This window comes from Saccostrea cucullata, unplaced genomic scaffold, assembly GCF_032062105.1.
Source record: "Saccostrea cucullata isolate Sc308-1 unplaced genomic scaffold, CSIRO_AGI_Scuc_v1 ctg326, whole genome shotgun sequence".
NCBI classification, from domain to species: Eukaryota; Metazoa; Mollusca; class Bivalvia; order Ostreida; family Ostreidae; genus Saccostrea; species Saccostrea cuccullata.
Window position 1 is genome coordinate 11,945 of NW_026930161.1, and position 12,026 is coordinate 23,970.

Here is a 12,026-nt window from a genome sequence, read left to right on the forward strand (position 1 = left end):
ACCTCTCAGCGCTAGTTGATTTCCACTGGACGAATTTCGTGCACGAATACCAGCTCCCCTCAGTCTCTTGCGAACAATTTGTGCACTTTATGTTGATTTTAGCAGTTTGTAAAGCAGTTCTGATTCGATTGTGCAGGTGCTGAAGGAAGATCTGACGGTCCTGATTGACGTACACCAAATGCAGTCGCAACTTTCAGTTGCATATTTCCGGTAAGTATCAGTGTTAGAGCCTTGTTGTGTTCATCTTTGTTAAGGCGTGGCATTGCAGCATCAACATAACAATCAAAGCAAAAATATGGGCTTATTCGGATCGTTTACTGTTCTAAATCCGAAATTTCATTCAAAATAGACCCCCAATAATAACTTTGAGAGGCAGAAAAGAATATATTTTCATACGCCACCATTCCGCCTAAAATAAAGTCCCTGCTAGTTTTCAAACGCCGTTTACCAATTCTATTTAAAGTTGTTCAGTTGTGATAAAAAAAAAAATAGTCGTTTAAATCTCTTGCACCTAAATATATACATGTATATGACATATAAGCAGATGTACTTTGAATATTGCACCTAATCAGAAACCAGAGACCTTAAGAAACCAAAAAGTTTGACCCTTTGACCTTGGAGTTTGACATATCTTTCAAAATTTCATCCTTGGTCATAACTTTTGAACAGGTGATGCTAGGGCTTTCATATTTCACAATCGTATTTCTCGTGAGGAGACCCTACTTTTGGTACCAATACATTTAATTAATTTGCATTTTAGAAAAGTTTAAAAGTTTAATCTTCGCTGTGTTGCCATATACGGGGGCATTATTGTCCCGGGTTGCAGTGCGTACTGGCACAAACTATCTCCCGCGGCAAGGGGTGGCGTCTTGGTTTGAGTGAAAAATTCTCGAAAAGACATTTAACAAAACAATTACACAAAAAGAGCACAATCAGAGAACTTTGGAACAACTAACTTGTCAAACAAATAATTCAAGTACAACTTTTCATCAAGAAAAATGTGTAATTGGTAAGTTGGTCTTTTTATATAAAAAAAAAATCAAGCATATCTTTAGTTGTTCTTTCATATACAGTTTTGTCTTAATAAATGAACAGATGATGAGTATTATGTAAATATAGCCCTTTAATTAATGAGGTCGATCCATAGATATATCGACTTCACAGAAAAGCATATCGACCGAGCACGAAGTGCGAGGTCGATATGCTTTTCTGTAAAGCCGATATATCTTTGGATTGACCAAATTAAAGGGCTACATTTGTTACATTATTTTTTACATTGACTGACAAAACACAATATGAATATAATTGGAACAAGGCACAAGTTCTCTCTCTTTAACCCTTAGAGAACAGAGATCAAAATATTGTAAGTGTAAATTAATTTATTGAATTGTGTTTTCTTTACATCGATGGATTAATTTAGATGTCAGATTTACTTATTCAAAATACTACATTTATTTGATTATGTTTTGAATCAATTTTAGACAAAAACAGCCAATATGTTTTAATATAAAGAAAATCCTAATCCAGGGCATTGTTTTGTCTCATTAATTACAGAGCATAAACAATATTAATACAAAAGAAAGTATATATATTTTTTTTCAGAACTATCAAGTCATACATTGTATTAGTTATAATTGTGAAATCAGTTCTTTTCTTTTTGTTTTACAGAAAATTATCTCCATTTTAAGAAACGTCAAGTCGATATGCATTTCAGATTCTATAAATAGTAACTCAAGTCTTTATGCTGTTATATACTTAATCATGTGATAAAGTTTGAGCCAATCAAAGAGCTTGGAATAAATGATAAAAATAATAGATAACTCTAATATTGAAGATTTTTGACAATTTCAATTTCTTTGTTATTCGAAAAAATATAACATCACGTGGTGTAAGTCTCCGATAAAAAAAATCGTTATTTTTTCACAAAAGGCTACAGTAAAAACTATGCAAATCTTCAGGTGCTTCTAAGAGTAAAACTAATATTTGCATACACAAAAAGGAACAATCTTAATAATAAAAATATCAAGGACTAGCTTTATCTCATACAATATTGTTGAAAAACGTATGTAATTCAGTTCAAAAATAATTCTTCCTGTTTGCCTTAAATTATCATGACAAAAAATGTCTACACTGACAGACAGACATTCCTTATTTCCCTCTGCATGAATGAATTCACACCAACGTTAACTGTGGTTTATCAGTAATCAGATCGTAAAAATCGAGATTTTTAGAAAAAAATAAATACAAAACATACCCAAATGAAGCACCGATGGTATCGGCAAAAGTATTACTATTAGCACGAAAGATACTTTATCAATTTTTCCAGAGGTTCTTATTTCATACGAATCAGTGATGTACAAATTCCATTAAAACATCCATATTTTAAACATACACGTATGTATTCAGTCGATTTAGGTTCTTCGTTACCTTTTATGGTGGTCGAAGTATCTTGAGGACTATGCATACATCGTTGAACTATTGTAGGACGATTTGAATACACACCGCCCGTGGAACGCCTTTATCTATTTTTCTTGTAAACATGACAACTGAGGCGATGTTTAACTATATATTTTTACTTTTCTTCTTAACCACTGACTTTGTAAACTTTGTAAAGTGTGCTTGTCCTTGTGAAAATGAACAGCAGTGTGATATAGTTAAGGATAATAAGCGAAAAGAGGTTTGTCAATGTGGGCTTAAACTACGGTTTAAACTTATCTTAATTCTATTTTAGATTCATGCACTTTTCATCATTATGTTTAAAAACTTATAGAATTACTGTATCTAACAACACCTCTTCAACAACAGCATTTATAACAAACTTTTAAAAGTAAATGCAAATAGAAAGTAAAAGTTGAATTTTCACTTTCTTTAGTTAAAAAGGGGGAGGGTAATTCATACCCGGGATCTTCCAATATATATTTCTAAACGATTTTGTACAACATTTAAATTCAAACTTGATGAAACTTTGGTTATATTGGTTTGAAATTTTGACTTACGTCTGTTCTCAATTCAGCAGCAGATCCAGGAATTTCATAAAGGGGGGATAGAAGGCGGGGGGGGGTTGATTGAGGGCTACATCGAAGCCTCCAGTGGGTTCAGGGCACAGTCCTGGTGAATCCTGGAAAATGAGGAATTCTAACAAATAAGAGGTGGTTTTCTCTTGATTTTAGGATAATACATGCAAATTTAAAAAAAAAAAATCAAGGGGGGGGGGGGGGCACGCTTTGCTTGCGCGCCGGTGCTGGATCCGCCTAAAGTTGTTAGTTTATGGTATTGGGGCCTGGTTGAGCAATCTGAGAAATAGGAAGTTCTGTTTTAACTGAAAATCATCTTTTGTAAGCTTTCACTTTGAAAAATTTTGATTTGATTGATAAGGATGGCTTCTAATTTTATATTTATCAAAATCTTTAAATTTATATATAGTTAGTAACTGTTCGAAATTTTCCGTAAGTTTACCCATGTATTTTTTAAACAAACTTACTTTATTATTTCTGTAGGTATTTATATTTTCATTGGATAAGAGAGAAGCGAAATGGAGCCATTATGATTGGTCCAAAGTGACCACCGTGGTTATGGTTGGGTATATTAACCTTGATTTGATGTGTTTTGCCCACAAACACGGAGCAAGAGCTGTTCTAATCGGTAATTCTATTATACAACAAAGGCTGGTAATGCTTATATTTTAAAATTAAAAGAATAACCAATTTTTTTAAAAAGAATTAACAGGGCTTAACTGACTGATATATTTTTAAAGCAAACTATCCAAAGGCTAACCTGACCAGTGCGACGCAGAGAAGTAACTGGGTTAAAGACCAGCTAAACACTGTACAGAAAAACTACCTCGATGGAATAAATTTCGACTTCGAAGACTTCATTGCTGAGGACAGGACAGACCAGAGAGACGGTTATACCGCACTTGTAAATGAAACTTATCAGACATTCAAACAAGCCAACAAAAATTATCAGGTAATGAACTAAAAGGCAAACGGAAAAATTAGTTATAAATAAATTATATAAATGTACATATTTGACTTTTGAGATCGGGATCGTGTTGAAAAAATAGCATTGTGTTCTTCCATCTCTAACTATCTCTTGTTTTCCGTTTCTATAGGTTAGTGTAGACGTGGCTTGGAGTCCAGTGGGGGTCGATCAGAGGTTTTACGACTACCTAAAACTCAGTTATGTTAGTGATTTCTTGTTCATTATGTCTTATGATGAACAAAGTCAAATCTATGGAGAATGCATTGCTGGCGCAAATTCTGGATTCTACAAAACAGAATCAGGTTAAATTTTTTTAAAGATCATTAGAAATTTTGAAAAAAAAAAAACGAACAAAACAGTAATAAATAATTTAAGATCATGTCTGTCTAATTTGATTAGATAATAGAACACGTGACTAGATACACCGCGTAGTCTTTATGATAATTTTTATGTTTCTTCCTAAGGTTTTTACAAGTACTATGAAATGGGAGCCGATTTAAATAAGTTAGTGTTGGGAGTACCATGGTATGGTTATATTTACCAATGTGAAAGCATCACAAAGGTAAGTGAAGAGGAGATCAAAAGAGTGTTTGGTTAGCAATTCCTTTCTTGATCTGTGGGAAGTGTTTGATTGGCGATTCCTTTCCATACATGTATTTCTAGATAGCGAAAACAACTGTGTGACTTTTGTTGTGAAAGCCCGAATTAATATGGTTATCAAAAATTTTAATTCCTTTATCTCTCTTCAATACATGTGATTTGTTTTTTGTGCTTTTATCACTGATCATGTGAATAATTTCAGGACAATAAATGTGCAATAAAACATGTTCCTTTCCGAGGGATCAACTGCAGTGATGCAGCAGGATCAGAAATCAATTACAGTTATATAATGTCTTCACTGTTACCTAAATCTTCAACCGGGCGAATATGGGATAAGAAAACACTTTCACCATACTTTAACTTCGTTAACAATGTAAGTACTCTGTATACTTCTTCCATAACATGATAATCTTGTATTGAATCATTTACGTGGCAATCTTGTGAGCCATTTAAATAAGGTTCCTACAATGTTGTCACATAGCATCCTTCTTGTTTTATACCATAAACATAGCAATACTATAATGTTACCTTCACATGACAATCATGCAATGTTAAATTAAATCCTTTATATGATTATCTTGTAATGTTGGACACTTTGCTCGTCAGTCTTGTAATGTTGGATCTTTAACATGCATGTCTGTAGGAAGCCGAGGCAGAAGGGACAGGGGGCGTGTCCCCTACAATAATTTAATCTTTGCCGATATGTACAAAATACTGTAGAAAATTACAAAATACTTTCGAGAATATCGCTTCTTTGTGTAATAAAAATGTATAATTACCTTTGAAAAAGAATCTATCATTTTAAAGCAGAGCGAAGTTGTAGTACCGTATAGCCAGCCCAAGTTGCTGTACTACCTGTATTTAGCAGACTTTTCTGAATTTTCGAATTTATTAGCTCACCAGTGCCAAAGGCTCTCTTATAATCTTGCTAGCTGTCATCTTTATGATTAGAGAAAAACGTAACTTGTCCTCTATTGCAGACAGTAACATATCAGATATGGTATGATGACCCAGAGAGCCTCGTTCTGAAATACAACATCAGTACGTATCACGGACTACGAGGGGTGGGCATGTGGAACGCTGACGCTGTGGACTTCCAGATAGACCCAGAGGGCGCCAAAAAAATGTGGGACGCTCTTCCGGTGTACTGAGAAATAGTCCATGTGATGTCGACGTTTTAATGTGCAATATCTTGTAATATCATGTTTAGTTTTGTCAATTAACATTTCATTAGTTTTTATTTGTGCTTGATACCATTACTTATTCTACTATACATTGTATTCGTGGAAAAGATCAAAACTAAAAATTGTGTTTCTTTTGTTATCTTGCAACGAAAGTTTTGGTTAAAGGGGGGAGGGGGGTAGTGGTCAACGTTTTTCAAGCCCAACTTCCTTTCACTTCCAATTTTTTGCGTACAATACTACATTTTCTTGATATCACTATACTGTTGGTAAGAAGTGGGGGCCAACTAACCTTTCAATGGACATTTTCAATAGTAAAGGTAATGTTGGGAAAAAAGTGGGGGGGGCGTTGCTACGTCCCTGAATTCACAGAATTGTGCCCCCCACCCCCGCTTCTAGTGTCTTAGTGGATTGGATTTCTCTTACTCTATCTGAATTAATGATTGGACTAATAATTGTACGACCGCTCTATCTGAGGGAAAATCACAATTTATTAAAATTTTTGTTATCTAGAGACGTGGACTGGGTATGGCTTTTGCACCGTGTTTCTACCCTAGGTTCCTTTTGATAGGAAAGAACTGGGTGTCTCAATCTTCTGCAGATTTACTGCACCCAGAACTTACCATCAATTCCCTAGATTACCTGCCACTGGTGCTATTTCTGTTCTTACCCTTAACTTCTTGATTTTCTCCGATATTAAGTCGATATCTTCTCAGTTCAGCCTTCTGCTTCGGCCGTAACCTTTCTGAATGCCTGATTTCCCTAAAGCATCGCTTTATATACCCTTGGGCTTTTCTGTTCCAAGGGTAGTCAGGTCATTCCATTATTCATTATTTAAGGTCTTCTCTGCGTTAATTTAAACGCCCCTTAACCATTACAAAATTTTTGAAAATTAGGTCAATCGTGAAGGTCAAGAGATAAAAGATTAAGCATGCTCGGGAACATCTTGTTACAGACAGTGCACCTCAGCAAGGCCGTAACTAGGCCCAAAATTTTAGTGAGGCAAGGATGCTGGGCATTCCTAGTCCCAGACGGGGCAAGGGTAGTACGTGATGGCCAGTAATGGGGGTTTCCTCCACAGGGAGGGTATTCTGAAACCTTGATGTTAGAAAATAAAAGATTTAATCTTAGAAAGGTTTTACATTTTGAATTGTCGCCCGCATGGCACAGTAGATAGAGCGTATGCTCTTAAGTAGCGAAGTAAGGAGTCAATCCTTCACGTCGCGGGTTCGAATCCCACTGCAGGATATAGAGACCGATCCTTCAGATGAGACCGTAAAAAATGAGGTCCTATAAAGTATAAATGGTACACAAAAAGAACTACTCAGTATCTTCCGTGACCCTGAAAGCTCAGTACGGATTAAAAACTTGCAGCCTCCACTGGCAAGTACTGCTGTCTCAATATGAATGAGAAATTTTTAGAAGGGATAGTAAACAAACAATTTGATTTATATTTTACATGCGTTCTTAACGAAAATGGGGCACCTATTGAGATGAAGCATTTACAGAAATTGAAACAAAAGTTAAAATATTAATTTAGCATGAAGACACTCATAATTCATAGATAGATCGTAAAACGTTTTCACTTTTCAGAAAACTCTCAAAATTTAGTGAGGCATTTGCCTCACTTGCCTCAATGGTAGTTACGGCCTTGCTCAGTCAGGGCTCTTAAGTTATATGAAAGCCCTATCCCTTCTCTATTAAAAGTTATATGGAAAAATCACAGGCGAAGCCCGCTATGCATAAATTATCCCATGTTTCCCATTATCGTTGATGTCCCTGGCATACTATACTAACTAGACTGTGATTCCTTATATTTCCATTTCATTTTGAAATAAAATTGTAGATTTAGACTTTAAAATGTAGACATAGATCTAAATACTCATACTAATTTCAATACTCCTCGCCCACTGACATCAAACACAAAAGCAGCCGCACGGGATTTACATGCATATTTGGCCTACTTAGCGTCAGACACAGAGACTGATGCGCACGAGATTTGTATGCATATTAGGCCTTCTCAGCTCCTGATCTATCGACCTGCCTAATTTACATTCGGGTAGAATTATCAAGAAATCAACTCCGCTAACTTTCAAAGAGTTATCACAGAAAGAAAATTAGAAATGGAAATATTATTAGGTAAGGGTTTATTTTTTTTTTTATTAAAAGAAGAATAAGTAACGTCATGTGCCAACATTGTTGAAAAGTAGGTCAGACTTCAATGTCACGTGTCAAATATCACAGTGTATTTAGAAAGGTCTCGTCTCGGGTAACTGACTTTAGGAATATGAAAGCACTACAATGAAGCGCATTGAAGTGGTAAAATTCTCCGTTTGGATGAAAAGTTCTGAGTCATGTTTTGAAGGTCAATTATAACATAATGACACGCCCATATTTTTAGAAACGAGAAAGTAATATTCGTCGTAGTTTTAGGACATCCCATTCTTCGCGACAAGCATCATGAGTTACACTGAAATGGAGCTTTAAAAAAAATAGAATAGGGAGTTAGATACTCCCCACTTCTTTTAAACACAAATTGCAACGAATATGTACATATTTTTGAACTTATCATGTCTATTGAAGTTACCACAACACATGTTTTGGTCGAACACGTGTTTACTCGGTGTTTATTTAGATCCTCAATTTGATTGGCTATTATATTTATGGAAAACCTGTTCTACAGGTATTTGAAGAAACAACTTGACCGTTTTATCAATTTCTAAAGAAATGGGCGTGTCAAAAGATGACAATAAACACTCTAAATATAGCTCAAAACGTTCCATTCGAACGGAAAATTTTACCACTTCAATGCGCTTCATTGTATCTCTTCTCATTCAAAAGTTATGGCCAAGGTTAAAGTTTTTGAAAAGTAAGCCAATCTTCAAGTTCACTTGGTAAAAATCAGAGTGTATTTAGAAAAGACTTGTCACAGGTAACTAACATGTGTAATATGAAATCCCTACCTTTTCTCTATCAAAAGTTTAGGCCATTTTAAAGAAATAATATTTTTTTAAGTAGGTAAAACTTCAAGGTCAAGGTCATCGGTTCAAAAATCATAGTATATTTGGAAAGGTCTTGTCACAGGTAATGTTCATGTGAAATATGAAAGTTCTATCTCTTAGTTTTGACCAAGCTTAAAGTTTTTATGACAGACTGACAGATGAAAGAGATATTAAACCTCATTCGTCTGTCAGTCTGTCATAAAAACCCAGGTTTTCGCAAAAGCGGAGGACAAAAATTGTTGTGCAAACACTTGAATGTTTGAAGAATTTGTCTTATTTTGATTTGACCTTGAATGTACATTTGACTTCTGCACCTTTTTAATATGCCAAAAAATAGATCAATGCAGAAGTGTTCAGCCTGTGTCGATCAAACCGCATGTGCGGATCTAAAATTCTTTGCAGAGTTATTAAATGCATATATACTAAACCAAGAAAACGTGGCCTTCGTCAGTTCATTTGGGTGGATTCCCCCCTGGAAAAAATTCTGGATCCGTGTATAAAACACGTTCAGAAATTGGTTCCAATAATTTCCAAATAAAATGAGTTTTTAAAATTATGTTTTGTCGTCAGTTGCTATAGCATTGTATCAGTCATGATATTATAGGCCTACTGATTTGAGAAATACATGTATTAATCTGCGTCTCAAAAAAAAAAAAAAAAAAAAAATACATGGAAAATTATTCAACGCCAGGCACGTAGCATCGTTTTTGAAAGTGAGGGGGCCAACCAGAGAAAATTTTTTTTTACTTACCTGAAAAAGTTGACAAGCAAGAAAAAAAAAAGTGGCCAACTTTTTTCAAAGCCAAGTTACTTTCACTTCCAATTTTTTCCTACACTTTTCTACACCATTCCTTCATATCATTGTACTGTGGTAAAAAGTGGGAGGGGCAACCATCCTTTCAATGAACATTTCCTATAGTAAAGGTAATGTTGGGGGAAAAAGTGGGGGGCCAGCCCCCCCCCCCCTACCCGTTGCTACGTCCCCTGAACACACAAGGAAGGGTGAGTAATGGGATTTATCGTTTTACTCTTTGTATAACATGATTTTATTATGCATATGTCTCTTTACAAATTGTTAATTGTACAAAATAAGAATATTATATTCCAGTTTTACGACATGTTAACACTGGTTATAACCACTGTAGTGTATTTTAATTTTATTGTCATCTCCCTCGGGAGATGACACATTAAGATTGTATGCCGGAAGTGAAGTCCTAGTGTAAGCCTCCATTAATCTTTCGGGAATCCTCGATGTTTTACAATATCTCAAGTGAGAATCTACACAAGGAGTTCCAAGTAGCCTGTAAACTGGTTTTCTTTTAGAAGAACTAGCTTAGAAGTGTGTGATCTACTTTCGGTTTTGGCCTATTTGAAAGCCAAGAAAAATTTAGAAAAGAAGTACGATGCTTAGATCTATTGTCATCTCTCGAGAGAAATGACACACATTAAGTTTGATTTCCGGATGTGAAGTCCCAGTGTAAGCTGCCATTTAACAGTTGGCAATCCTCGGCTGAATCCACTGCTCTCCATATAAAAGGTGCGAGGTCACCCGAGGAGCGCCGAGTTGATGCTATTTTCTAAATATAGAGATGTAAACAATGAACGATCTCCTTTATTTCTATCGATAAAGAAAACAAGCTGCACAGAAATCAGAGAGAGTTAGACACACACAATCGCCTGGGTGGCGGAGTCTTCAAAATATACACTGTATGTTCTTATATATACCCCGGTAGTCTTCTTGGCTATTACGTAAATGAACAAGATAGAATCTTCTAACTAGGTCAGCGGGTGTGTAAATATCCTCTGGATCCAAGAATTCACAAAAAAAAAAACAAAATCAAATTTATTTTAACATTTACAAAAGTAATCGCGTTTAGTGATATGAACTGAAGGTGAAAACTTTAATTTTTTGGTACTTTTATCAGGTTGTTTACTAGGGGCAGGTAAATGCAAAATTTACAACATGAAAACTGGTCAACAACAGGATACTGTAGTCATTTTATAACTTGCCGTCATTCTTCTTAAATAATACAAGACTGTTTCAGCGAATGTATTATGAGTAAAAAAAAATCATAAATTAAAAGCACAAGTTATAGGCGCATTAACATAAATGTCTATAACATACTACTGACAGATATTGGAAGATTGATCACAATTCAAAGCTGCAAAGAATCTAAATAAGTATTTTTTTGCAAGTCTAATCTATTCTTTTGAAGGATTTATCATGTTTATAATTAAAGAACTTGCAATCAAATTCTTTATGCAGTTGTAAATTGCATTAATGGCAAAAGAGTCATCAAATCACTTCTCCTATATTACTGAAATGGAGCCAAAATTATAATTTACAGAATTGTGTATTTTTAGTATGCAGATCAAGTTTTCTAAAACAAAACACAGAAATAAACGCATTGCACGTGAATTTTGACGATCACTATAATGGCACAATACTGTATTCCTAAAACAGCCTAAGTTCAGAGTTGGCAAATTAGGACTCTTTTTTCAGATAATTTATAAATGCTTAATTTTATGTTAAATGTTATTACTCACCTGTATTTAAAAATATGTGGGCGTTATTTCTTTGGATAATAAGCTATATAAAATTGTGTAAAAGTAGATTTGATATTGTATGTGCTTTCAAGTTAATTACGTTGATGGCAGTTTTCTCTATCCTATGCTATATTTCGACAGGGCCTTGTGCATGTGCTTATATTTTATAAAGCGTTCACAGTGGCGGATACAGGAATCTTGAAAAGGGGGGTTCAGGGTAGGGGCCTACAGCCTCACACAAAAAATGAATTATGAAATCTTATGTATATTTTGCACACAAAAAGGGCGAACCTGCCCCCCCCCCCCTCAAATTAGCCAGTGCTGTTAAAAGTTAAAATTCTGAATAGTAAACTTTTTTATGTAAGTTTAGTTCATTTTCCCCTTTTATATCCCATGGGTGTTCGATGGGCATGTCACTTAAAGGAATGAGAAGATTAAGGAAAATCTTTGGAAAGGAAAGGGTCTGAATTATAAAGTTAGCGCTTTTGTCTGCGTCAGAGTAAGAAGCTGTGAAATACGTATATGTAAGGTCAAAAGAAACGCTAAGGTTTTTGTCCAACTTCCTGTTAAAAAAAAATGCTTACAAATTTTTCGAATACTGCTTAGTTGTACAATAACAATTTCTAAATACATTAAACAAAAAAAAAATATTTGTAATAATAAGTTAAAACATATTTTCACATAAATTTAGAATTACAGACACGTGTCATCAGAG

At 34.8% G+C, this 12,026-nt stretch overlaps 1 protein-coding gene across 1 annotated transcript; it reads left to right on the forward strand.

Annotated features, from left to right (window-relative positions):
- The first annotated feature begins 2,523 nt into the window (after positions 1-2,523).
- On the forward strand, positions 2,524-5,764 carry LOC134283086 (di-N-acetylchitobiase-like). The gene is made up of 7 exons (XM_062765522.1): positions 2,524-2,677; positions 3,498-3,642; positions 3,755-3,966; positions 4,112-4,283; positions 4,446-4,543; positions 4,784-4,954; positions 5,562-5,764. The coding sequence occupies exons 1-7, from the start codon at positions 2,540-2,542 to the stop codon at positions 5,730-5,732; spliced, it is 1,107 nt and encodes a 368-aa protein (XP_062621506.1). The 5' UTR covers positions 2,524-2,539; the 3' UTR covers positions 5,733-5,764.
- The last annotated feature ends 6,262 nt before the right edge of the window (positions 5,765-12,026 follow it).

Excerpts from the sequence above, each read along its gene's own strand:
- LOC134283086 (XM_062765522.1), top strand. The coding sequence starts at position 2,540 with ATGACAACTGAGGCGATGTTTAACTATATATTTTTACTTTTCTTCTTA. Across the intron at positions 3,967-4,111 it reads AAGCCAACAAAAATTATCAG|GTTAGTGTAGACGTGGCTTG; the intron begins GTAATGAACTAA and ends CCGTTTCTATAG. Across the intron at positions 4,955-5,561 it reads ACTTTAACTTCGTTAACAAT|ACAGTAACATATCAGATATG; the intron begins GTAAGTACTCTG and ends CCTCTATTGCAG.